The sequence below is a fragment of the Mesoplodon bidens genome (assembly GCF_964165515.1).
Source record: "Mesoplodon bidens genome assembly, chromosome: 13".
In the NCBI taxonomy this organism is placed as follows: domain Eukaryota; kingdom Metazoa; phylum Chordata; class Mammalia; order Artiodactyla; family Ziphiidae; genus Mesoplodon; species Mesoplodon bidens.
Genome location: NC_138169.1, coordinates 3826532 through 3854500, shown reverse-complemented (window position 1 = coordinate 3854500; position 27969 = coordinate 3826532). Strand labels below are relative to the sequence as shown.

At 42.1% G+C, this 27969-nt stretch overlaps 1 protein-coding gene across 2 annotated transcripts in view; it reads left to right on the top strand.

Moving 5' to 3' along the window:
• GLT1D1 (glycosyltransferase 1 domain containing 1) overlaps nucleotides 1-27969 on the top strand; it is a 93769-nt gene that overhangs the window by 39811 nt on the left and 25989 nt on the right. For both annotated transcript variants that reach the window (XM_081251727.1, XM_081251728.1), the window contains exons 6-9: nucleotides 888-944; nucleotides 10272-10367; nucleotides 10992-11041; nucleotides 27112-27155. In XM_081251727.1, coding sequence (XP_081107853.1) covers nucleotides 888-944; nucleotides 10272-10367; nucleotides 10992-11041; nucleotides 27112-27155 — 247 coding nt within the window. The remainder of the gene's footprint in view (nucleotides 1-887; nucleotides 945-10271; nucleotides 10368-10991; nucleotides 11042-27111; nucleotides 27156-27969) is intronic.

Below are 27969 nucleotides of genomic sequence, written 5' to 3'. Positions count from 1 at the left end.
ACATCTTTTCTGCTCTCAAGATAATCTGTTAAATGTTGCCTCTGGGGCCTCCCTGGTGGCGCAGTGGTTGAGAGTCCGCCTGCCGATGCAGGGGACGCGGGTTCGTGCCCCGGTCTGGGAGGATCCCACATGCCGCGGAGCGGCTGGGCCCGTGAGCCATGGCCGCTGGGCCTGCGCGTCCAGAGCCTGTGCTCCGCAACGGGAGAGACCACAGCAGTGAGAGGCCCACATACCGCAAAAAGAAAAAAAAAAAAAAAAAATGTTGCCTCTGGATTTTTGAAATCTTAAAATGTTCATTTTTTCAGAGAACTTTAAACTGAAAGCTGTCTGAAAAAGTGACATAGATAGCAGGAAATTATGTATGATTTAGAAGGTTGAGATGAGGAATTTTAAATACAGACATAATTTCTATGTAATTTCTTTTAGAGTTTAGTTGGGAATGTTTTGGATACCTGTCACCTATATGCATTTTTTAGGAACTTAAGCTTTCTGTGACCTAGAGACAGTTTGGCCCAGGAATGGATGGTGGGGTTGAAAGTGATGGATCTTTTCTCCTTGGGAACTGTGGGCGAATTTTATTTTATTTTTTATTTTTGTTTTTGGCTTCACTGCGTGGCACGCGGTATCTTACTTCCCCGACCTGGGATCAAACCTGGGCCCTCGGCAGTGAAAGTGCGGAACCCTAACCACTGGACCGCCAGGGAAGTCCCCTGTGGGCTCATTTTAAACCTCACAGGCTTGGAGAGATTCATGGGAATTCAGCAAAGCCCTCAGAACTTTAGTTCTTTATAAGAACCGAGTATGACGGTTATTTGAATGTCAACACAAAATAACTGGTTATGTCTCAACAACATGAACTTTCTTTTGTTCTCTTTCCTTTGACCCAGGAATTGCAACAGTGCCGAGCACCACCTTTAACTGGAACACCTTCCTTCAGCGTTCAGGTAAGAGATGAAAGCTTCTGGTAGGATTTTGACTCAAGTGCATCTTGCCAACTTGTGTCAGTTCCTTGCTAGGTTCACATGGCTTTGAAGAAGAGGCTGCCAGGGTCGAAGAAATGGACTCTTTGGGTAGAACAAAGGAGGGAGCAAGGCATGATTAGAACAAACTTCGTTTCTCCCCGTTTGCCGAGGTGTCGTCAGTGGCCCCATCCCGGTGAGGATGGGAATGCAGCTGAGACACAGGAGGAAGATTAGTGGCAGCCTCTCTGACGCTGCTCTTCAGACAAACCTCCCAAACACCTAGTATCATGTGACATTTGTCCTTATTAAGGATGCCAACCTCCTGTGTTCATTCGGTGTTACTTTATTAGCTACACACATAAGAAGTGACTCTTGTGGGACTTCCCTGGCAACCCAGTGGTTAGGACTTGGCGCTATCACTGATGGGGCCGGCTTCGGTCCCTGGTTGGGGAACTAAGATCTTGCAAGCCATGTGGCATGGCCAAAAATTAAAAAAAAAATGTGACCATTGTAAGATGGAGATCAGATTAAGAAACAAACTTTTAAACCACTTGAAATCTCAACACCTAAAAGGAACTGCTATTAGTGTTTTGATATATCTTTCTCAACAATTTTACATATATATATGAATGCTTTTCATGCATTAATATATAATATTAAATTATAGCTGTATTAACCTATTATATATTTTTGTCTTTTAAAATCATCATGTAAATATATAAATATGTGATATTTGTATATTTATTGTAAATGCATAATATGTATGATATCTATATTATTTATATTATATATAGATTATATATAAATTATATATAACTAGGTGTGACTTTATATTTTATGTTTAAATAATACATATGTATAAATAATCATATATATAATGATTTTTAAAAGACAAAAGTAGAGTCAAACTGTACTTACTGCTCTAACCTGCTTTATTTATTCATTATGTTAGTAACAATATGAGCTAACTTATTCTTTTTTTAAAATTTCTAAACTAAAGTAAAATTTACAGACTTCTAGGGTAAGATTAGATGAGTCCCGACAAATGTATAAATACCCTAATCCAGACAGATCCCATTTCCACTGCTCAAGAAAGTAACCTCTTGTGCTTTTCCATATTTAATTCCCATCCCTCTGTAAGGGACCCCTATTCCAATTTCTATCATCATCGATTCGTTTTACCTGTTCTTGAACTTCATCCAAGGGGAATCATACAGTAAGTACTTTTTGTGTCTGGCATCTTTTTTGCTCAACATAATGTTTTTGAGATTCATGCATATTGTGTGTATCTGTAGCTCCTTTTTTATTACCGAGTCCTATTCCATTGTATGGATGTGTCACACATTGTTTCTCTGTTCTCCTATTGATGGACTTTTGAATTGTTTTCCATTTTTACATACTATAAATAAAACTGCTCTCTCTCCACATTCTTGTGCAAGGATTCTGGTGAATAGCTTGAGTGTAGTGTGGATACCTGCTTAACTTCATAAAAGAACAGCCAAACAGTTTTTGAAAGTGTTGTACCATTTTACATTTCCACAGACATTGATGAGAGACCTAGTTATGGCACATCCTTGCCAACAATTGGTGTGGACAGTCTATTTAATTGTAGTTATCCTAGGGGATCATGAAATGGTATTTGATGGTGGTGTTGGGCATTTATGTATCGATATCTTCCTTGGTTAGGTGTCTAGCCAGGCCTTTTGTCCAAATGTTTTAGTGTGTTGTCTTTTAATTCTTGGTCTGCAGGAGGGTTTTGTGCTTTTTTTTCCCCCCTGGGTAGAAGCTTTTTGTCAGATACATATATTGTGAATGTTTTCTTCCATTCTCTGGCTTACCTTTCCGTGTTCTTAACTATGTCTTTTGAATAGCAGAGGTTTTAAATTTTGTTGAAGTCTAGCTTATCAGTTTTTTCTTTAATAGTTAGTCATTTTGAGTCCTGTCTAAGAAATCTTTGCCTACCCTAAGGTCGAAAAGATATTTTCCTTGTTTTTTCCTCCAGAAGTTTAAGCTTTTCCATTAGGATTGTAATCCATCTGAAATTACATTTTGTGTGTGATATTAGGAGGTAGGGATCAAAATTCATTTTTTTCTGTAAATTCCGGTATCATTGAAAATGTTTTTCAATGAATCGCTCTGGTTCCTTTGCTGAGAATCAGTTTACTGTGTGTGTTCCTTTGTGTCTGTATAAATCTACTTTTATGCCAGTATCATGCTGTCTTGTTGCTGTAGATTTATGGTACGTGTAGAAATCAGATAGGGTTATCCTATGACTTTGTTTCAGAATTGTTTTAGCTCTTCTAGGTTTTTTGCATATCCAATTTAGAATCATCTTGTCAGTTTCTATAAAATCTTGTTGCATTGAATCCACAGATCATTTTAGAGAGAATTGCTATCTTAACAATAATTTGTCTTAAGATCTCTGAACATGATGTATCTTTCCATTTGCTTGGGTCTTATTTATCTTCATAATGATTTGTACAGGTCTTTCATGTCTTTTAAAAATATTCTGAAGGATTTTATTATTTTTGATGTGCTATAAAGGTTTTCTTTTTAATTTCAGTTTTGAATTTTAGTTGTTGCTAGTATATAGAGATACACTTGATTTTTGTAATACATTGGCATTATATCTTGAAATATAAATTTATTGGTTCTAATTACATCATGTTTTTAATTCCTTTATGGTATTTAAAATTCTATAAATGTATCCAAACAATCCTTTTGGTTGGGAATTTAGATTTTTTAAAAACTTTTTGATATGCAGTGATGAAAGTGCTAGGATTTTAATCTTCATCTGTTTGCCCAATTGTTTTCTTAGGAGCAATTCCTAAAAATAGAATTGCTGGATTAGATTATGCATTTAACTAGAGCTTTCATACATCTTACATGATGTGTAAGTGTGTCACCTTGGAAAGGTGACATCAGGGTGCACGTCCATCAGAGAAGCTATGAGGGTACCATTTTCTCTACATGTGGTGCCATTGTGTTTTCTGTGCATGGTATGATCCAAGCATAATTACGGTGTTTCAGCAAAATTTTATTGTATTGTACAATATCTTTAAGTGTAAAAAGTTTAGTTGTCCACAAATGAAGCCCATAAGTTTATGCTAATTGGTATTATAACTGCCTTGCAGGCTGATCAGCCCTGTAATTCTGGTAAAGGTACTAGAACAGCTAAAATTATCTCAGCAAATGCAATTTGAGGCCTAAGAAGTCATCTCTTTTAACCTGAAATACTTCTCTCTAAAGACGACAATGCAGGGGTACGATTAGGGGGAGTTGAAGTTGCAGGTCCTGCTGTAAATCTTAGAGAAGAGAGTGAAAATGCAAAATCAGTGCCCTGCCCTCAGACAGGAAGACACCCCAGGCCTGTTTTTACTCCGAAAACTTCAGACAAAACCTCCAACACATACTCCGTGTCAGCATTCGCTTCCCTTGAAAAGAAGAAATTTCCAAACATTTGATTAGAAATAATTTTCCAAGTGTTTTACATCAATCTCAGCAAGAATGGCAGAACTCTTGTCAGCGTTACAAATGAACCCACAGCATCCAGTTGCTTTATCATGTCAGGAAGTGTAAGCTGTTATTCAGAACGGCTTATTATTCAGGAGGCCCATTTTAAATGGCCTGTTGCGGGCTTCTCTGGTGGCGCAGGGGTTGAGAGTCCGCCTGCCAATGCAGGGGACACGGGTTCGTGCCCCGGTCCGGGAAGATCCCACATGCCGTGGAGTGGCTGGGCCCATGAGCCGTGGCCACTGAGCCTGCGCGTCCGGAGCCTGTGCTCCGCAATGGGAGAGGCCACGGCAGTGAGAGGCCCGCGTACTGCAAAAAAAAAAAAAAAAAAAAAAAAAGGCCTGTTGTAAGGTTATTCCATCTTCTGTATATCAGAGGTCACTGTTGCGGTGTAACTAAGATTCATAATTTCCAAAAGGAGAGTGATTTGTCATCAAGGTCTGTACCCTGATGGTTACTTGTTTCACCAGTCGTACTGTTGAGTGATTAACGGAAGAGCCAGGAGATTTAAAATACTCCGCAGACAATATCCCCTCTTGGGAACGTTGGCTTCAGTTTACTCTTAATGTGTGCGATCAGAAGCTGTAAACGCATTCAGAATATATGGGCTCAGGGAAGCTCCGGCGGGGACTGCGGGAGCTGACTGCTGGAGAATGGCTTAAGAGTTAAGATGGAGAACTCAGCGGTGTCTCAGGGTTTTATGATCGGGTGTCTGTTCTCATTTGTACAGTCATTCATCTCTGTCAACTTTCAGACTCCAGAGGTAGACCATCTTTCTCACCCATCCTCTATCTCACCCTGGCCTCTGGAGCATTCTAAACCTATGATTGTGTTTTGTCACTTCCACTCTGGGCTGAGACAGTGAAAACAGAAGTTACAGTGAATTTGATGCAGACCGTTAGTGATCAAATACTCACCCTCTGGATTTCTATGAATTGTTAACCTTGAAATCAAGGGGAGTGGGTTGGGAAGGGCCTCACTGAACACTGAATATAAGTAGGCGGGTAGCGGATTAGTCCCCAGGGTTTATAGCCACCTTCTTAAATATCTAATGTCCATTTCAGGGTTTATTCTCCTTTAAGGTATGTCTCGGGTTTGCTGAGAATCTTCAGTTGTATCTCTAAGCCCAAGCTAACAAATTAACTAAGTCTCCTTAGTTTAAAACATGAAATCAGTTTTATGCCAACCAGATTCCATGATCAAACAGGTCAACTAGGAACAAATAAAGAATAAAACAGATTAAAGGCACTAAGTGGCATTGTTATAATTTTTCACGCGATGTTCTCATTAGCTCTTCTGATCCGAAGGTATGTGTTTAGACATCAAGTTAGTTATCTGGTCTTTGTGTTTTCAGGTACATCTTAAATGTTGTTATGATTCAGTGATCCAGGATTTTTGCTTTTAAATGCCAATAACTAATGCATCTAGAGTAACGGTGCCTCTCAGGCCATCAAATCCCGAAACTGTGAAAGCTTAACCTTGACCCGGACACACCTTCTTGGTTTTTATTTTCATTTTATTTCTATTTTCATTGTTTATTTAATTTTCTCTCTCTCTTCTTTAAAACTCTATTTGTATTTCTATATGGAAACTCTCATATGCAAAACTCAGATGGTCATATTTTCCTTCCTCAGGCTATTCCTAGGAAAACTCACTTGTTTTTTCACATGGAAAATTCATGTCTTTAGATCCCTGTATGCGTTCACAGTCCCCCAAATGAGATTTTTCAGCTAAAAGTCACTAAGTCTAATCAACAGAAGTTCTTGAATTCTCTTCTCCTTATAATCACGTGTGAAAAAAAGAAACAAAAAAGACAGAGCTGCTGGAATAGAAAACGGCAAAGAAAGTAGCTTAAACATGGATCGGGTTTCTATTCTAGAACCAGCGGATGGATGAGTCACTTAGAGGATTTGGGAGCATGGTGCTTAGTCTGTTGGGACCGCTAGGGTGCCAGACCATGAAATCAACACGTTTCATTTTGTAGATAAAAATACCATTCTCCAGGAAATGGTAATATCGGAAAGACACGTAAATGGTTGTATTTGTAAGGGATGAGTTCCAGCCTTGACTTGTGAGAATCCCAGATGTGAGAGGAAAAGTAAAGAGAAGAAAAATAAGCTTGGTGTTAAAATGAGGAAATGAAATCCACTAAACAAATTAGGTAGGTACCTGCCTCACCTTCAAACCTCTAGAGGCCAGTAGTTTTAGTTCTTTTTTAAAATCTGAGAATGAACACGGTACATTTCCCTAAAGTTGGCCAAGGCCCGGGGAGAAGCTGAAGTGGAATTACTTAGAGTTGATGTATCCATGAGGTCGGGCCTGAGACCTTGGTTGTTTGATCAGGATTTTTGAACTTCATTTCCTGAAAACGATATTGGTGTATGTGAAAAGTGCATGTAAACTCTCAAACCCAGATGTTGTCTCTGCATTTAATTAAAAAAAATTTTTTTTTAATCCTAGAATAAGACAAAGCCTTTGGTTCTTTGTTTGATCCTATTCTAATATAGGTTTCTAAATTCCCATGACATTTGATCTCCTGCCCAGGAAGAAGAGGGGGAAAGAGGCAAGAGAATATGGGATTAACTCCGTCTCCCTCTAGGGTCTGGTAGGTCGTGGGGGGTGGATCTCAAAATCATTTAGTGAACTGGGCAGCAGCACTTTAAAAAATTGAAATGAAATAGAATAGAAAATATCAGAGCGCCTTGTATGCAATAAATCTAAATGATTCTTTGAAACTGTACCGTGTCTGTGTGTCTATATGTATAAACACATATTTCATGTGTACAGGGTTGCAGTATAGTGTGTACATCTTACTGTAAGTCATAGTCAGAACATTCTGAAGATCAGTGTTGTGAATTATGGATTATTGTCTCTCGAGGTTGGCTTTCCTAGGGATCCTGGGGTGGGGTACGAAGAGGGCCACTTTTCTCCAGCTTTACCTCACCAGAAGGCCAGCGGGTCTTCCGAACCTGCTGTTCTGAGTCGCCAACACGTGTCAAATCGAAGTCAAGCAACAAAGTAGGTTTCTAACATCTACACTTGTCACAAATCAAAAATAAAGAATTAGATGCAGCCTTTTTACCGAGACATCATATCGGTTCTTTAAAATAGGGCTTTCTTTGGATGCCATCTCTGGATGCCGTCTTTGTGTTTGTTTTGTTTTTGTATTTACTTTTTTTCAATTTGGTAGTACAGTTTCTTTGATTTCCCCCTCTTTCTGGTACGTCCATGGTTCTCCTTCTGCCTTCCTTTTCTTCACTCCTTTTTTTTTTTTTTTTTTTGCGGTATGCGGGCTTCTCACTGCTGTGGCCTCTCCCATTGCGGAGCACAGGCTCCGGATGCTCAGGCTCAGCGGCCATGGCTCACGGGCCCAGCAGCTCCGCGGCATGTGGGATCCTCCCGGACTGGGGCATGAACCCGTGTCCCCTGCATCGGCAGACGGACTCTCAACCACTGCGCCACCAGGGAAGCCCTCTTCACTCCTTTTATATAGTTGAATGGATATTCCATGTATTTACATGATGAGGATGATGTAAAGGATGTTGTATCCTTCTCACTGTATCACACCTGGAGACACATAACATTACCTTCTTCCATTACTGGTGATTTTTAAAAAAATATATCAACTCTGTGTATGTGTGTGTGTGTGTGTGTGTGTGTAAATAAAGCCACATGCGCTGGGTTAAGGTCTCCTCCCTTAGTTAAGTGGGTGTCTTTCTCGGTTTCCCCATGTCCAGGTGTTATATTTCCTTTGTAATCAATAGGTTACTTTTGAGAAGGCACTTGTCATGTCTGCCCTCATCACACTTCCCCCCTCACCACTGTTAGCATTCATGGATGGTTCTTGCCTAACTCTGTAGGTTTTGGCTGTTTTTCACACCTGACCTTCCTTTCCTTAATGGTATTCTTCAATTTGTATCATTTTTTAAAATTTATTTATTTTTTATTATTTTAATTTTATTTTATTTTGTTATGGCCGCACCACTCAGCACACAGGATCCTATTCCCCTGACCAGGGATTGAACCTGTGCCCCCTGCAGTGGAAGCGTGGAGTCTTAACCACTGGGCCGCCAGGGAAGTCCCCTGCATCCTTTACTAAAGAGAAGAGCTTGTCTCCTGACCCCAGATTCAAATGCCTGACCTCAAATTCTTCTGATCTCAAATTCAAATTCTGGACATAGCCTCTAGCTTAAGCTTTTGGTCAGAGAAATATTCACTAAGGTCTGTATTTCTAAGGTTAGTTTCAATACTGAAAATATAGGAAAAATATATAACCAAAAAAACCTCCACATATCTCAATGAAATTGTCAACAGTTAATTCAGAGACTATAATAATGGTTTAAGGTTTTTCTAAGAGGACATCTGAATCTTAACATTTCAGTAAAGACTTTCTCCTGTGCTGGTTGTGTATTATTATTATTATGAGCTTTTGTGATTGTGTCAGAGTGCTGTCAATATATCTTATTACATTCATTCTAATTATATTACTACTCAAGACTTAAAGCACAGAGGGAATGAAATTATTTGCATTAAGAATTGCATGAGTGAAATGAATGAATGAAAACCTTCTCCTTGCATGATTTTATGTCCAATTACATATGTTTGGAAATGGTTAAGTTTTAGGCTAGCTTGGGTTAATATTAATAACTTCTTTTGCTTTAATGAAATTTTATAAAGAAGGCAAGGTGGCTTCTTTTCTTTTCTTTTTTGGGGATCCATGCCATGTGGCTTGTGGGATCACAGTTCCCCAACCAAGGATTGATCCCAGGCCATGGCAGTGAGAGCGCCGAATCTTAACCACTAGTCCACCGGGGAACTCCCCAGTATTTCTGTTGACTGCATGATCTATGGCTGCCAAACAAACCTCCTCAACAAATGGTGACTTAAAACAACCGCCATGGATTTTCTCATGATTTTGCGGATTGGCGGTTTGGACTTGGGTCATCCCTGCTTCCACTGTGTGTACTGGGCTCACTTGTAAGTTGGGCTGAGGCCTGACGGGTCCTGCGTGGGTGGTTGGGTCTCTCCTAAGGAGGCAGCCGGGCCTGACTGTAAGGCAGCAGCATCCCAGTGGGTGGGGACGCTGCACACCAGGCTTCCCACGGCCAAGACTTGGAAGTCACTCCCGCTCTGTTGTTGATGCCAGTCACCAGGTCAGCCCAGCATCTAGGGGTGGGGAAATGGGTTCCACCTCTCGCTGGGAGGGACCACAAAGAATGCGGTGACCTGCAACTCGCCTTACACTACAACTTGCAATGTAGCAAACCTAAACCTCTTATCTTATGTATCTGTGGGCAGGTATGCATTACGCGTGTGTCCCTATATATAGACATATACGAACTCAAGACATATACGAACTCTTATGTATCTGTGGGCACGTATACATTACGCGTGTGTCCCTATATATAGATATATACGAACTGAAGAGGACATTCCTATATAAACCATCTTTCTCGTTTCATAAAGAAAAGATTCTTCCTAACTGGAATTGCATGGAAATATTTTCTAGGACCTGTGGCTGACATTTCAGTCATAACGGAGTCAGTTCTTATCACCTCATCCTTCTGCATTGCAGCAAAAGTACCTTTACTTTATTAGGCCAAGTTCAGCTCAGGTTGCTGCACCAGGAGGAACAGTTAGTTCATGCAGTGAAATGCAGATAAAACTTAAGCGTGGGAGCAGCTGCCTGAGAGGTCAGAGCCCAGCAGCCTCTGAGCTGTGTCTGCGGGGCCATTGTCGCCAGGTCATCGATCCAAGTCCTCTTCGTTGAAAATACCTTGAACTCTTCTGTTGCAGAGATTAACCAAAGTGCTGACAACCTACACGTGTTTCTCCTGATCTGTGGACTCCGACAAGTGAAAGACCCTCTCTATTTGGTGGATGCATTCTCGGGTATGTGTTCTCAGGTGACCCTTTGCCTGCGGAATTCCACTCGGGTCCCTGTCTTCCCATGTCTCTCCTTAGGACTTTGAGTTTTCTCATTTTTTTTTGCCCATCAGCAGAACTGTTTCTAGATTGTTACTTTGGAAACAACCAGAAAAATAATCTCGCTGTGCAGTCATTTCAGTTGTTTCCTACCTTCCTGTACCCTCAGCTTCTCAGGAAATCATAAAACACAGCCAATAATGATAAGTCTAAAATAATTTTATCTGGCAATATTTTACACATGCCAATTTGTATGATACATTTGGAGTTTTGTTGCATTGCTTAAGTTAATCTATAGACTCTTCAGTATATTCTAAAATCCATATTGAATTGTGGTGGCATATCCATCCTAAGTACCTAATAAATAAGATATCTGAAAAATGTGCAACGTTCTAGAAAAAAAATATTTTCCTTAAAACCATAAAATGTCAAATACTTACATTTAAAATAATTATAAGTTGACATATGAATGAAAGCAAAATGATATGAAATAATTTATATTGTAGCGTAATTAATATTAAACTGATTTATGTTTTCAGCTGTGACTTAAAACCATTTTAAAAGTTTTTTTTTTCTTTTTTTCTCCCCAAGCATGGCATCAAGAGGAGCCCAACGTTTACATGGTTATCGTCGGTCCTGAAGTAAGTTGATCTGCCATAAGCATTGACCTCATCTCTGTTTTCCTCTTTATTCTTCTTATGTATTTTCTAAAATTAGTTTCTGTTGCTTTTCTAACCCAAAGTTTCTTGCTTTCTTAAGTATATAAAGTCTGTTTACCTTTTTAACAATGAACACCAGACCAAGGTTAAAGATTATGAGGCTTTATAAGACTTCACAATTAACTTATTGCTACAAAGGGTAAGAAATTCTTACGGGAATACAGAGGAGTCATATAAAGCAAGTCCATGTAAGTCGGTGTATAAGGCAAACGTGCCATGTGGTCCGGATCGTCTTTGAAACTTCCTGGAAGTGCTCAACTGACAAACACAGAGCTGTTCCTTCACCCGAGCACCGGATTAAGCCATTGACTTGCATTCAGGAGCTGAGTGGGGTGGAAAAGCACAAGAAATACAGTCTGCACTGGGGCATGTCCTTGCCTGTCAGTGGCCATTGTCTGGGGAACAGAGACCAGTGGCAGGGCTTGGAGGTGCTGTCTCTCACTCCCCGGGACTCGGGATATCCCCTCTCCCCTCCGGCAGATCCGGAGCAAGCATGTGCTCTGTTTCAGAGTCAATTCTAAGCGCTCAGGACGCAGAGAATCTGGGTGGTGACACACTGGTCATCTCGTGAAAGTGAACGCTGATTTGCTCCAAGCAGTTTGGAAAATAAAGTACGTATCCCGCCAGGTGGGATGTAATACTGCAGTAGCAGGGCCTTTTCTTTTCTTCGTGGGGCTTCTGTGCCAGGGCTGCACAGTGCATCCCCTGCGCCCTAGGACGGCTCACGCTTCCTTTCCCTTTTGCCCAGCCGGATGGCTAAGTCTGTGCATGTTAAATGCCTGCATGACCTCCCTGTTCTGTTCTGTAATTCCTCCTCTCGTGGTTTCCTAGTTCCCTGGGGACCCACCGAGCATGCAGGGGTTGGCAAGCTTTTCCTTAGAATGCTAAAGACCTTTGGAAATACTACATTTACCTCGAAAAAGGCCCCCTAGCCTAAAAACATATCAAGGGCTAGAATCTGTGTAGCCACACTGGTTGTCACATGGAAGATGAATCACCCCATCATCCATGTTCTTTGTTGGTGTAACAGACACTCACCCACACAGACACGCACATACCCAGGCCTGCACGCACATACCCACATCCATCACACACTCAGGGCCAGCCTTTTGATGGTTAACAAGATAATCCCTAGTGCACTAATGAATGCATGTTGAATAATGAATATTAGGTCCCATAGTGGCAAAGTTGTTACTATTATGATTTTAATTCTCTTTCCATCCTCCTGTTCGAAGAGCACGATTGGCTGAAAAAGTTTTAGTTTGATGCTAAATTCCTTGCTAACCAAGAGAGAAGGCCTGAGGTTAGAGCCATGGCGACAACAGTTATCCTGAAGGAATTTAGTAATGTGGCTTTCTTTTCCATTGTTTTTACTTTTATGGTTTTGTTCTACTTATGGTGTGTGATACTGGCTTTCCAACGCTGAAAATTTCCTTTAAAAATGAATTGATGTCACAAAAAGTAGTAAATAAGCAATAGTACAGCTGGGGCACAGATGTGACAAATTGTGAAAGTACGCAAATAGCCAAAGTTTGGGAAACAGTTTTCATCGAGAATCAATCAGCATGCCCAGTGGAAGAAATACCAAAAGAACAATGCTTGATGGAGAAAAACGTTCGCAAACATCTAGCTAATGATGATCTGATTTCTCTGTTTGACTTTTTCTGTCGGGTTTCCTTTTAAGGAAACCTAGAGGGAGGTGGCAAACTTCGAAGCACTAGTTTAGCACTAAATATGTGCCAGAAACCCTTTTCCAGAGACATAAAGACCAAGGCAGCATTTGAGCTGATACAGAGGTCAGAGAAGAGGGAGTGACCAGGCCACGTGGTGCTTTCCTGCATTTATTAAGCATCTTCATCTTTAACTCAGTTGCCTACAGGTGAAGGAGGCCATTTGTTTCATAAAGGCTTCCTAAGTCATAGTCTTTTAGAAGAAACACTGTTGTATTGTTTTTTACATTAAACAATTAGGAAGGCTTTTCCCTTCTCAGGACAAAGATATTTATTCTGCCATTTTTTTTGGAATGTACAACTTTCCCTCTCACTTTAGTTTGCCTAATTTTAAAAGAGCACTGAGTGTAAAAAATGTGTCTCTTTCCTCCTAATTTCACTGCAGGGAAAGTTGTCCCTCAGGCTTCAGGTTGGGAGGCGGTAGAGGAGGGTGGAGACTGGCCAACTGTGGAATGAATGGTGGGCAGGGCATGATTCAGTCACAGCAGGGTTTGCATTCAAAGATGCAGGCTCCCTTGTCAGCCTTGCAAGAGAAGCCACAATCCAGAGGCCTTTTTCTTCCTCTCTTGAAAAAATGCCTGTGTGTGTGAAATGTCTTATTTTTAACTGCTGGGAACTAATTAGACAAACGTACTTATGCTTGTCCATGCATGCGTGCATGCACATGCACTCTGTCTCTGTCTCTCTCTTTCTCTCTGTTTGCCTTGTTGGCCCTACAAAATGCATCTCTGTATTTTCTCTTTTGTAACTTCCAGAGGGAGGCAATCCGAAGTGGTTTTGAGCAAAGGCTGTCATGACTTTGCCTATTAAGGATCAGGGAGCAGAGGGTGACGTGAGCTGGGCGAGGCAAAGCAGGTTTGCAGGGACCGTGGAAAGACGTGTCTTGGGAAGCTTAAGTGCTTCCTCAATTCCAGGGGCCCCTCCTGTCTTTGTCCAAGCTAGTCTAATAAATCTCTGATATACCTGAGGACAGGATGCTTACTGGGCAAATGCGGGTCTGGGACTAGTCTTGTAGAATGCCCCACCCCCAAGGCCCCCGTGGGCCCATTCTGACGCTGCATCTTCAGCCACCAAGCTGGTTTGCTTGGGTGGAGCGGGAGCACAAAGCAACAGGGGGATGAACGAGAGGAAGAGGAGCCATGAAAGGGAGCTCGCGAGTGAAGGGTGGTGAAGAGTCACGATCTGAGGGCTGCTAGTCCTTAAGTTCATTGCCGTGAATCAGTAACGGTTCGCAAGCCCTTCTTCCACAAGGCACTCCAGTATCCATACTTAAAAACCCTCAAGGAAACGGGGAAAGGCATCCTTGGGTTGCAAATTTGCTGCTTAGCAAAACCAGCCGTAAGCACCTGGCACTTTGCAGGCAGGCACACTCAGCCCAGAGCTTTACTGAGATTTGCTCACTCCTCCTCCACCGACCGGAGAGACTGGATCTTCCAGATCTAAATCTGCCTGCAGGGATGCAGCCTCCTTCTCAGCCTTGCACGGACCTGAATGCAGAAGCGAAGGCTGTGGACCTGACTAGTGTTCATCTGTCTTGGTCCATCCGGGCGGCTATAACCAAGGACCGCAGATGGGGTGGCCGACAAACAACGGCGATTTATTTCTGACACTTCTGGGGGCTGCGAGTCCAAGATGAAAGTGCCAGCATGGTCATGTTGTCGTGAGGAGGCTCTTCCTTTCTTGCTGTGTCCTCGTGGTGGAAGGGGCGAGGGAGCCCTCTGGGGTCTTTTGTAAGAAAACTAATCCCATTCATGAGGGCTCCAGCATCATGACCTAAGCACTTCCCAAAGACCGCACCCCCCAAAACCATCACCTTGAGGGTTAAGATTTCAACGTGTGAATTTTAGGGGGGACACAAACATTCAGCCCCTAGGAATATCCCTGCCTTGTAAAAGGTCTTTATCAAATCTAAAGAGCCATTACAATAGCCATTACAGCAAACACCTTAGTGTCATCTTAGCAGACAGAATAATTTGAGTTTCTAAATTTCTAAGGCAGTACTTAGAATCCAATTAGTCACAAGCTCCTTCAAACCTCTTGTTTCCTTCTTGATTCCCTCTTCCCTACAAAAGATTTTTATTTTTATTTTTTTGGCCATGTCACACCGCTAGTGCGATCTTAGTTTCCCGACCAGGGATCGAACCCCAGCCCTCGGCAGTGAAAGCGCGGAGTCTTAACCACTGAACCGCCAGAAAATTGCCCAAAAGATTTAAAACCAATGTATGTAGACACACATTTCAGATCCTCCAGTAATTCAGATAAGGCTAGTGTCTGTTAAGTTTTATGTTTGTTTGCTTTTTCTCCATAACCAGTGATATGCTGGTCAATGTTTAAAAACGGTTCTGTTGGGGAGAGTGGGGTGGGACCCCCTGTTTTCTAACAGCCCTGTTTGCCTATTTCTATAAAAAAGCTCTTACCACGGCCAGACATCAAGTAAAGCCAACTCCTGCACGTTTTACCTAGTGACCCACTACACACACACACACACACACACACACGCACCAGAAACAAGCTTTATTAAACAATACTCTTGCTTCATGTATTTCACACACTGTTATTTTAAAAAACCTGTTCTATGTCTCTGCTTTGCTATTCCATGTCATTAAAACAAAGGTTATTTTTATTCCAAAATTGATTTCATGACGTGCTCCCTGATCGAAGTTTGGACAACACTGACTTGGGCCATGCTTGGTGGTGTGTGTGTGTGTGTGTGTGTGTTTCTCTCCATCCACTACATATATTCCCTCTTGAAAGCCAGTGCATTGGCTGCTTCCTCAGTGAAAGATTCCCTCCCCACATCTTGGTCTGGCTCAGATATCCTTCTTCTGACCCAAGCTCTTCCTCACTATCATTATAAGATTTCCAAGCATCTATCAGTTTTCAGCATCAAGAATTCAATTTAACATCACTTTTTTTATTTTTATATGAAAGCTTCTTTATTTATTTATTTTTAATTTTTGCTGTGTTGGGTCTTCGTTTCCGTGTGAGGGCTTTCTCTAGTTGCGGCAAGCGGGGGCCACTCTTCATCGCGGTGCGCGGGCCTCTCACTATCACAGCCTCTCTTGTTGCGGGGCACAGGCTCCAGACGCGCAGGCTCAGTAGTTGTGGCTCACGGGCTCTAGAGCGCAGGCTCAGTAGTTGTGGCTCGCGGGCTCTAGAGCACAGGCTCAGTAGTTGTGGCGCATGGGCCTAGTTGCTCCGTGGCATGTGGGATCTTCCCAGACCAAGGCTTGAACCCGTGTCCCCTGCATCGGCAGGTGGACTCTCAACCACTGGGCCACCAGGGAAGCCCCCAGCATCACTTTTGAATTCAGATGTAGGAGGAGACTAAAAGGATTTTACATTTGACATTGAATATTTGCTACAATGTTATGGGTTAATATGCTGATCTTTTGGAAATAGATTTGAGTAGTGGGTCAGAGGTCAAATCTTGGGACACATTAAGATTCATCTTGTAACCTTTATCTCTTAGAGCAGATCAAGCACCCTGAGTATTACAGTTATTTTTGACATCTACTGTGAGTACACTCTCCTTCCATTCATCTTTTTCTTTGTTAACTGCTAAGCTCAGTGATTGAGTAAACTCTTTAAGTCTAAATCACACACTTTTGGAGGACTGTAGCCTTTCCAGGTCATGTGCAGGGTCTCTTAGTACAAAATTGCATTGACTCTGTTAGTTACTTGTTATTCACTAACCTATTATTAGGGCCTATTATCAGGGAATAATCGCAGTGCATGCAGCAGTGATTCCCTGTCTCTCTGTACACATCTCTTCGCGGAGCCTGGTCAGATCCGAGACCCCAGTGAAGACCTGGCTACGCAGCTCAGCCAGTGCCCCCTTGGATGCCGCATCAGTCCAGCTTCAGCCCGAGGGAATTTATTAGGAGGTGACAAGGGCTACTAAGAGAATTGTTGTGGAGGCTGAAGACCAGGTTTGGCTGCATCCATTTCTTAGTCTCTGAAGCTTTCCCTTCAAGGTCCACGGTCCAGTGTGGGTTACATCCGCCATTTTGTAAGGAGAGGAACGGGCACCTGATTCCACTTCCACCAGACCACATACAGTGGGAGGAGTTGAGGGAGACGCCCAGACGAAGCGGAAGAGGTGAAATGGATGCCAAATAGTCAAAGCAAAACATGGATGAGCATGGCATCTGTGGATTACCTGTTTGTTTTCATGAGTGATCAAACAAGAACTGAATACTTTCATAAGTCACTTAATGGGAATCAATGTGGCCATTATTTGTTCTTGTTTGTCATCCTAACCAGACTGCATGCTCCCTGTGGAAAGGGGCCATGTCTATTCTATTCACTGGGATGTGTCCATGTGCCTGCAGCACAGTGACACTCAGTAAGTATTTCTTGAAGGAATGAACAAGGAGGTAAATAAAATTATATATATATAGTGAGAGAGTGAAATTTGCCACCCCAAAATGTCTCTTTGGCATGTGGATTATTACTTATTATTATTTCTAGCTATAAACAATCAAGGCCCAAAAGACTCAGGAAGAACCTTTGACCCTCCCCCTAACTGCCCAGAGAAAGTCCATCGAGCACCAGGAAGGGAGCATCACCATAGGAAACCACAGTATGAACTAGGTGTGGAGACGGAGGAGCCCAGCAAGGTGTGTTTGTTAAATTCCTCTGTGGCCCATTGTCTCTGCCTGTCCCAGCAAACATTTGTTCACCAAACATTTGCTTTTCCATCTCCATGTGAATTGCCTTCCTTCACTTTGAGGTCCCAAACCCCTACCCTCAACACCCTCTTCTGTCTTTAGCTGATAACTTAGTTTTCCTGGGTCTCTCCCATGTATACATGTAATTAAACTTGTGTTTGTTTTTCTCCTGTTCATCTGTCTCACGTCAATTTAATTCTTAGACCAGCCAGAAGAACCTCGAAGGGGAGAGGAAAATTTCTTCCTCCCAGACAATATACATACATATATATGCATATGTGTATATGTATTCATACATATACATATGAAGGTACATATATACAACAATATACATACTGTTCATGTAAATGAACACGGAAGTAAATGAAGATATCCAAGCCTATTGAAGTTTTACTTACAAAAGTCAGCATATTGCATCAAAGGATGATGCAATAAGGGGTAATTGCTACATTAAATTACAGCTGAGCACCATTGTCACTGCCAAGAACACTCTTTCCCTGAGGGAAAATCACTGAATAAACACCAGGGACCAAACATAATGGCAACATTGATTTCCATTAAGTGACCTATGAAAGTATTCAGTTCTTGTTTGATCACTCGTATAAACAAACAGGTAATCTGCATATGCAATGCTCATCCACTTTTTGCTTTGACTATTTGGCATCCATTTCACCTCTTGCGCTTCGTCTGGGCGTCTCCCTCAACTCCTCCCACTGTATGTGGTCTGGTGGAAATGGAATCAGGTGCCCGTTCCTCTCCTTACAAAATGGCGGATGTAACCCACACTGGACCGTGGACCTTGAAGAGAAAGATCCAGAGACTGAGAAATGGATGCAGCCAAACCTGGTCTTCAGCCTCCGCGACAATTCTCTTAGTAGCCCTTGTCACCTCCTAATAAATTCCCTCGGGCTGAAGCTGGACTGATGCGGCATCCAAGGGGGCACTGGCTGAGCTGCGTAGCCAGGTCTTCACTGGGGTCTCGGGTCTGACCAGGCTCCGCACAGAGACGTGAACAGAGAGAGAGGGAGTCACTGCTGCATGCACTGCGATTATTCCCTGATAATAGGCTGAGCTCTTTTTCAAGACATATTAACAGAATCAGTGCAGGCTAGAGGTGTGTCTGCCAGGACAGTGGAGCCCAGGGCCTGGACTGCATACAGCATTCACATTTGTTCCTGCCATGTCCAATGGCCGGACTCAGAAGGCAATTATCACACTCTTCTTTGGAATAGTATTGCTCTGCTTTTTGAGTGACATTACCCTTCTGCCAACGATTTATAAAATAGGAGAGTAAACGTTCTTGTGTGTGCTTTATATTTTAGATGCGATACATATGTTTCTTTCTGTGGTCATTCTTAGCAAGAACATTTCAAAAAGCAGGATCTCAGTCCCCTGTGAAGTCTATCTAATCCTTCATTACTGTTTGTTTACTGCTGGCAAGTTAGTTAACACCTTTGGACCAAGATTGCGTCATCTGTGTCAGGCAAAGTGTAGTCTTGCATGGCTGTGTAGCAGAGTGGTTGTGTGCTAGCTGGGTGCACTTCACTGCTCTGGGCCTCAGTTTTCCCCATCTGTAAAGTGGGTGTGACTGAGAGAATGTAACCTGCCTCATCATTTCTTGAGAGGCCAAAATGAGTGCATACTTGGCCCAGTGCCTGGTTTGTAGGCGGCATTGTACAGGCATTAAATGAAAGAACTTTCTGTGCTGATGTTTCCTTTCTGTGTTGACATGCTAGAATTCTGTTTTAGCTGCAGAATGGTTTAAGGCATTGGTTTTCTATTAAAACTTCTTTGATCTCTTGGTCCAACCATCTCAGCAAAGCATGTGGTTTCTGCTCGCAGCGGGGGGGCCGGAGTGGGTGCATTTTCTGATACTCTTTGATAAGCAGTGTGGTAGGAACATTCGGCTCGAGCATGACAGCTTAATGACTTTCCACCATAACTTCGTATATCAAAGATGATTTTCCTTAAGCCTGGGAGTTGAGACAATATATTTTGCTAGAAAGTAAATAAGCTTAGAAGGAGGAAATGAGAATTTTCTTTGCTGCTTGCAGTGCTTTCACTTTTTAAAATTTCATAACATGTGCTTTCATTAAATAAAAATATCTACCTTTCTGTTTTCTTTGCCTTGTGTTTTGTTCCCCTTGGCTTCACTAAGAGATTTGAAAATGAACTGATGCGGAAGACAGACCCAGAAAAGTTTAATGCAGTTTGTACTTTCAACTTGAAACTTGCTGTTATACCTTCAAAATTGTAGTTAAAGGGTTAGGTATTTCAGCTGTCTTGTAAAAAAAAATTTTTCCCTTCATGAATTCTTTTCCCCTAAATAGTTAATCATGAGAGCAGAAAAGTGTTAAAAAAAATTAAAAAGAGTGGGGCTTCCCTGGTGACACAGTGGTTAAGAATCTGCCTGCCAATGCAGGGGACACGGGTTCAAGCCCTGGTCCAGGAAGATCCCACATGCCGCAGAGCAACTAAGCCCGTGAAACCAACTACCAAGCCCATGTGCCTAGAGCCCATGCTCCACAACAAGAGAAGCCACCGCAATGAGAAGCCCGCACAGCACAACGAAGAGCAGCCCCCGCTCGCCGCAACTAGAGAAAGCCCGCATGCAGCAACAAAGACCCAATGCAGCCAAAATTAAATAAAATAAGTTTATTAAAAAAGATTAAAAACAAGAAGAATTTCTAACTAAAATTTATCATAAGTAAAACATGCATGTCAGAATTAATATGTATTGCCAAAAGAAGTCTTTCATTGCACTGTTTATCTTTTCATGATGGGATGTTAGGGTTATAATGCAATTCAATGGTTTAGGATAATTTGAATGAAAAGGATCAGAAGTGGGAAATGGAAAGGTAGAGCCAGTACAGAACTAGAATGACATTGGGAGGAAAGTGAACATGTCTAAGGAGAAGAGATGGACAAGTACCCCAAAAAGTAGGCCCACTTTTGGTGGGAGAGGGTAGAAAACTTTGGGAGGAGATGTTACTTCTGGTTTGGGTAACTGGGCAAAGTTTCTCCAAAAGTTGACATTTGTCTGTGCCTTGGGGGATGAATGGGTTTTAGGGATAGAGGGTGGCATTCCTGGTGGAAAGAAAGACATGCAATTAGGAGAGAGGTGAGAAGTGGAGAGTAAATGTTACGGAGTCCATGCTCATACTGCTCGCTGCACGGACAGGCCAGTAAATCAAGAAACGAGTCGCTGGAGCAAGGCACAGCAACTTTATTTGGAAAGCCAGCAGACCGAAAAGATGGTGGACTAGTGTCCCAAAGAGCCGTCTTACCTGAGTTAGAATTCAGGCTTCTTTTATACTAAAAGTGGAGGGGAGTGGTTGGTTGTCACAGACTTCTTGGAATCCTTTGTTCTTGCAGCTGTTCGTGAAAGTCAGATCACGCTGTTCCTGTAAACTTCCAACAGGACAAATGTTATATTCTCTGTTCTGCAGCTTCTTATCTCCATATGAATGGAAAAGTGTTATAGCTTTAAGAATGGGCTCTTGTATATTTCAGGCTACAGGCAACATTCTTAACTTGTAGCAAAAACAATAGAATACAAAAGTTAAAGTAAAAGAAACAGATCCCATATGGAGTCAGATTTGTTCTTCCCTGTTACATAAATAAGTAAGTAGGTAGGGGTTCCATAACCCACATGGGCTTTGTATAAACTATATGATAAAAATCCTTTGAGTAGAAACCAGAGGGGCAGTGAAACTTGGGTAAGAGTGCCATCTCCAGAGTCAGACTGCCTGAGTTTGACTCCTGGCGCAGCACCTTCCTAGCTGTGTGATCCTGGCCAAGTTACACCAGCTCTCTGAGCTCCACTGTCCTCCCTCCTAAAGTGGGGATGATGATGGCAGGATTGTTGGCAAGAAGTAATGCACACATAGGACTTGGCGTAGCTTAGGCCCAGAGTAAGCAGCGAGTGAGTACTGACTGTTAACAACAGCAGTAAGCAATAAATCATGCATGACTTTGAGTTTATTGTTTAAAGATCTTTCTAGCAATGGCATTGTGTCTGTAGCTCCTTGTATCCCTCTGTAACCCCACTGTTGCCCCTAGCTTGCAGAGCTCCAGCCTAAGGACAAGGGGGCTGAGTAAGAAGGTCTCTCTACAGTGGCTCCTGCAAAAATGACTGCCTGCAAGTCCACGGAGGGTGAAGCCCCCAGGAAGCAACTGACTACAAAAGCCTCTTGCGAGAGTTCTCCCTGAAGACCTAAAGAGACATTTCTCCAAAGAAGACATACAGATGGCCAACAGGTAGAGGAAAAGATGCTCAACATCGCTAACTATTAGAGAAATGCAAATCAAAACTGCAATGAGGTATCACCTCACACTGGTCAGAATGGCAATCCTCAAAAAGTCTACAAATCATAATGCTGGAGAAGGTGTGGAGAAAAGGGAACCCTCCTACACAGTTGGTGGGAACGTAAGCTGGTGCAGCCACTACGGAGAACAGTACGTAGGTTTCTTAAAAAGCTAAAAATAGAGCTACCACATGATCCAGCAATCCCACTCCTGGGCATATATCTGGAAAAAACTATAATTCAAAAAGGTACATGCACCCTTATGTTCATAGCAGCGCTATTCACAATAGCCAAGACATGGAAACAGCCTAAATGTCCATCGACAGATGAATGGATAAAGAACATGTGGTATATATATATATATATATATACATACATACATACAATGGAATATTACGCAGCCATAAAAAAGAACGAAATAATGCCATTTGCAGCAACATGGCTGCAACTAGAGCTTCTCATACTAAGTGAAGAAAGTCAGACAAAGACAAATATCATATGATATCCCTTATGTGTGGAATTAAAGTATAACACAAATGAACTTATTTTCAAAACAGAAATAAACTCAGACACAGAACAGACTTGTGGTTGCCGGGGCGGGGGGCGGGGGGGGGAGTTGGGGGGTGGAGGAGGGATGGAGTGGGAGTGTGGGATTAGCAGATGCAAACTATTACATACAGAATGGATAAACAACAAGATCCTACTGTAGAACAGAGGGAACTATGTTCAGTATCAAGAATATGAAGGTTACATATATATATATATATATACACACATACATATATATATATATATATATAACTGGATCACTTTGCTGTAGAGCAGAAATTAACACAACGTTGTAAATCAGCTCTACTTCAATAACATAAACTAACAGCAGCGCGCCCTATAGTGGAGAGGTGAAGAAACTCATCGTTACAGGACTAGTAGCTCGCGGAAACAAGACGTTATCACGTCCACTGAACTTCTGATTGGCAGGCGTTCCTTCCCGTGTCTGGTGCAAGAAATTGCTCAGAACTTCCAAACAGATCTGCACGTTCAGAGTGCAGCTATCCGTGCTTTGAGAGAGGCCAGCAAGGCCCGTCTGGTGGTCTCTTTGGAAGACACCAGCCCGTCTGCGATCCATGCCCAATGTGTAATAGTTAGGCCAAAGGACACCCAGCCAGCATGCTGCTTACACCGAGAACATGCTTAAGATGACCCAGATGGGAACATTGTTTAAAAAAAATTCTCTTCTTGTTTGATAGTTCGGAACGTTAAAATTTTTCCCCTGATGGACGCAAAAGGTACCTAAGTGTATGATTGTTGAGTGGAAAAATAGGGGGCAGAAATCAGAGCTGGGCAGTTTTTCCATTTTCATTTTGTATGTGAATTTTTAACGTAAAAGCAGAGACAGTAATTCAGGTCATAATGTTTCAGCAAACAAGTTTCAGAAGTTGAATTTTATAAAAATTATTAATAAACCTGTTAAAATATTCTGGATAATGCCAGCGTTTGGATTTTCTTAAAGCAAGTAAATTTCTTTTTTAAAAAATTTTTATTGAAATATAGTTGATTTGCAATGTTGTGTTAGTTTCAGGTGTACAGCACAGCGGTTCAGTTACACATATATACATATATGTATCTCTATTCTTTTTTAGATTCTTTTCCATTATAGATTATTACAAGATATTGAGTATAGTTCCCTGTGCTATACAGTAGGACCTTGTTGTTTACCTATTTTATATATAGTAGTGTGTATCTATTAATACCAAACTCCTAATTTATACCTCCCCTTCTCCCTTTCCCCTTTGGAAAGTTTTGTTTTCTAGGTCTGTGAGTCTATTTCTGTTTTGTAAATAAGTTCATTTGTATCATTTTTTTAGATTCCATATAAAGCGATACCGTATGATATTTAAAACAAGTAAATTTCCAGCTGACAGCCACTAAATGGTCTTTGCAGCATTTTAATCGTACGGTAGAGTCCATCCATTCACGACGCTTTTCTGAGTTGCTTTCCATACATGTGTTCAGTGGTTTGTGTCTTCTGTACTCTTCCTGCAAGTTTGTTATTAAAATAAATTAAGCTATAAAAAAAGTCTAGGAATAATTTCAGTTTCTTTAGGCATCCAGATTTGCTGTGTTTGCCGTCAAAGTGATGTCATGATCTCGGGGATGTAAGTGAGCTTTGCATTTCTGGTTCCTTGGGATACATCTCGGGCGTATGAGTAGTTTGAAGGATTTGGGGTTACACACACACACACACACACACACACACACACACACACAGCATTTCCTTGCCAAATGGAACTTAAATGAAGTTTCCGGAAAACACAGAATTATTCAGTTAGTATGATAAGCTCTCTAGGGATATCATATTCATTAAACTGACTTGGTTTGTAATTCCTGGTACCTACTGGTGACGTGTGAATTTGCTTTCACTTCTAAGCTCATTAGCAATAACAGGACAAGCTGGCAGACACTGCATTCGTAAAATGTGTTTACACCCTCATCTGCCTCTATCTTTTTTTTTTTTTTTTTTTTTTTTTGCGGTACGTGGGCCTCTCACTGTTGTGGCCTCTCCCGTTGCGGAGCACAGGCTCCGGACGCACAGGCTCAGCGGCCATGGCTCACGGGCCCAGCCGCTCCGTGGCATGTGGGATCTTCCCGGACCGGGGCACGAACCCGTGTCCCCTGCATCGGCAGGCGGACTCTCAACCACTGCGCCACCGGGGAAGCCCTGCCTCTATCTTTGAAGACACGTTTAGACTTTTGTCTTACACGTGCATAAATTTAAGAATATTTTGTCAGTTATTTTAAAATTGTTTTCATTGTTAATAAAACCATTGGAAGGGTGGTGCAGGGCACAACCAGTCTATTGATTGTTTCATTGAAGAGTTTGCAGTTGGATGAACCAGCTGTGATAAATATATTCTGCAGCTCCATCCTAACTAGGCTTAGAGGAACGCTGTGACAGATGGAAAGGTATCCCTTAAGATCCTCTTGGTACCTCAGTGAGTAAATTTACCTGGGAAGAGCTCATTGTGCACAAGGAGTATTACAGTTTGGCTTCTGATGGTTGGGAATAAGGTGTGCTCCTCTGTGGATGCGATGATTACTTTCAGGTGTTCCGGTGTCTTTCTCTTGCTGAGAAATGTGGCAGTGTCAATGGGAAAGTACACATTTGAGATTAAGTGTATACATATTTTTGTGTTAGTGGTGCCATCTGCAGATTTCATTCTTATTCTTTTCTGTTTTCTTCTACTGCTTGTAGAGCAGTTACTATGTCTCAGAAATAGCTGTAAGCACTGAACGTGTTTCTCATTTTATGAGATGAAGAACCCAAGGCCCAGAGACATCCATTAATGTATGCACGGCCATGTGACTAGCGACTGGTTTTGGGGGGATTTCACCCAGGTGATCTGTCTCCAGAGCCCCTCTCAGCCTGTACCGCCTCTCTTTCTGGCCTCTGGATATGTACATACAAGTTTGCTTGAAAACACGTGGTGTCAAAAATGTTGGTATAGCAGATCAGCTTGAAAACACTGCTATTAATTTTTGCATTAATTCAACAAACATTGACCACCAGGGATACAATAGGACAAAACACGGTGCCTGTCCCAAAGGACACATGTCCTCCAGATGTGAAATAAGAGTGAAATGCAGACTCAAGCATATTAGATTGTAACTAATTAAAAAGTTGGACTTGGTTTTTTAATTAATTTATTTATTTTTTAGTTTTCGCTGGGTTGTGTCTTCATTGCTACGCGCGGGCTTTGCTCTAGTTGCGGCGAGCGGGGGCTACTTTTCGTTGCGGTGCGCGGGCTTCTCATTGCGGTGGCTTCTCTTGTTGCGGAGCATAGGTTCTTGGTGCATGAACTTCAGTAGTTGTGGCTCGCAGGCTCTAGAGCGCAGGCTCCATAGTTGTGGCACACGGGCTTAGTTGCTCCGCGGCGTGTGGGATCTTCCCAGACCAGGGCTCGAACCCGTGTCCCCTGCATTAGCAGGTGGATTCTTAACCACTGTGCCACCAGGGAAGACCTGGACTTGACTTTTTAAAACTTGGAATATAATTCATATGCCATAAAATGCACCATTTTAAAGTATATAATCCAATGGTTTTTAGTATAGTCACAAAGTGTTGCTACCCTCACTCCTATTTAATTCTGGAACATTTTCATCACCCCCTCAAAAATCCCATACTCATTAGCAGTCATTCCCCATTCTCCCCACCCCCCCAGTCCCTAGCAACTACTAATCTACTTTCTTTCTCTATGGAATTGTCTATTCTGGACATTTCATATTAAAAACAGCCACAATTTATGGCCTTTTGTGTCTGGATTCTTTCACTTAGCATCATGTTTTCAAGGTTCATCCACGTTGTAGCATAAATCAATACTTCATTCCTTTTTGTGGCTGAATAATATTTCATTGTATGGACAGACCACATTTTGTTTCCCATGTATCAGCTCATGGATGTGCCCTTGGCTTTAAAATTGTGTGTCTGGGAAGGCTCCCTGTTAAAAATAAAATTTTAATGTGGTCAGATCCTTTGTCTTAGATGTACCAAGGGTTCCAACTCCTTCTGCCTCAAAGGTTTTATGACAAAATCCACCACTGTAATGAACCAGACAATCCTTTCAGTGAAGTGTTGTGTTGTCCGATTCTCCCTTGACTATAAATGACTTCTGTTTCAAGACCTTGGGTTGGGTGTATGGCTCCTGCGCTTTTGTACCTGGGGCTTCACCAGGCTCTTATGTTACAGGCCAAACAGGAATACAGTTGGCCCCCTGTATCTGTGGGTTCTGCATTTGCGGATTCAACCAACCATGGATTGAAAATATTCAGAAAAAGAATTCCAGAAAATTCCAAAAAGCAAAACTTGAATTTGCTGTGCTTTGGCAACTATTCCACTGTATTTATATTATATTAGTATTGTAAGTAATCTAGAGGGATTTAAAGTATACAGGAGGATGTGCATAGGTTATATGCAAGCACTACACCATCTTATATAAGGGACTTGAGCATCCGCGGATTTTGGTATCTGAAGGGGTCCTGGCACCAACCCCCTGTGGGACGACTGAGGGATGACTCTATATGTATATTTCTTTAAACTTTCTCTCAAGTCCTTCTCTTTTCTTTATTACTTTGTAGTAGCTGGACTCAGGGGTATTATTTCCTATTTGATTTGTTTTTTCCCTTTCTGAATTGTTAGGTTTGGCTCTTTTGCCATAATCTGCAATTCTCTTGAGACTTAGATTCACTTCCGGCTTTTCCTAAAATTCATCTTTGTCTCCTTTCAGGTTGATCCAGTGTTCACAAGGGAAGTAAAAGCCAAAGTAAAGAGGTAAGTGTAGGTGTTTTGCAGGAGAGGAAACCTAGTGACCGATAAATGATCCCAGTCCCCAAGCACTCACCGTGTCCCAGGCTCTGTTCCCAGCAGTTTACTAATAATTCCTCCTTTAATCGCCTGTGCGATTAGGGTGATCCTGTGCCATCCTAGGCGCTATTATTTTCCCCATTTACAAGCCAGGAGACTGATATCCTGGAAGCATCAGCAGTTCCCTAAGGGGCGGCAGCATGGACACACGTGTGAAGACGTGCAGCCTCACTAGGTCAGGAAGTTCCCAGGAAACCCACTTTGAGGTTACAATTGTCACTGATCACATTGGCCAAAACTGAAAAGACTTAAAACATCTGCTGGTGAGGGTGAAAATTGCTGCCACCCCTTTAGAGGGCAATTTGTCAGTCTTTGTTATCAATTGCATTTGTCTGCCAGTAACTCGATAACACTGGCTTACACACCCTGGCGCTTAACTGCTCACATAAAAAAATCTGGGGTCGTTGGTCCAGGACCAAGTAAGACTTCAGCTCCTGTCTTGCTGTCCTGCGGTCCCTACCTGTGGCTTCCATCCCTAAGGTGACAGTGGCTGTAGAACTCACTCATCACATTCCGAATTTTAAGTGGGGAGATGGGGAAGGACAAGAGCCAGACGGGTTACCTCCCATTTGGATCAGCCCCTTTTTATGTGAATTTCCTCACCCCCCACCCCAGGATTCCAGCTCCTCTCACTGGCCACGCCATCACCCCAGGGGCCTGGGAAACTGATTTCATCCCCATATGCAATCAGGTGTCTTTATGTTGCTCATAGATACAGAAT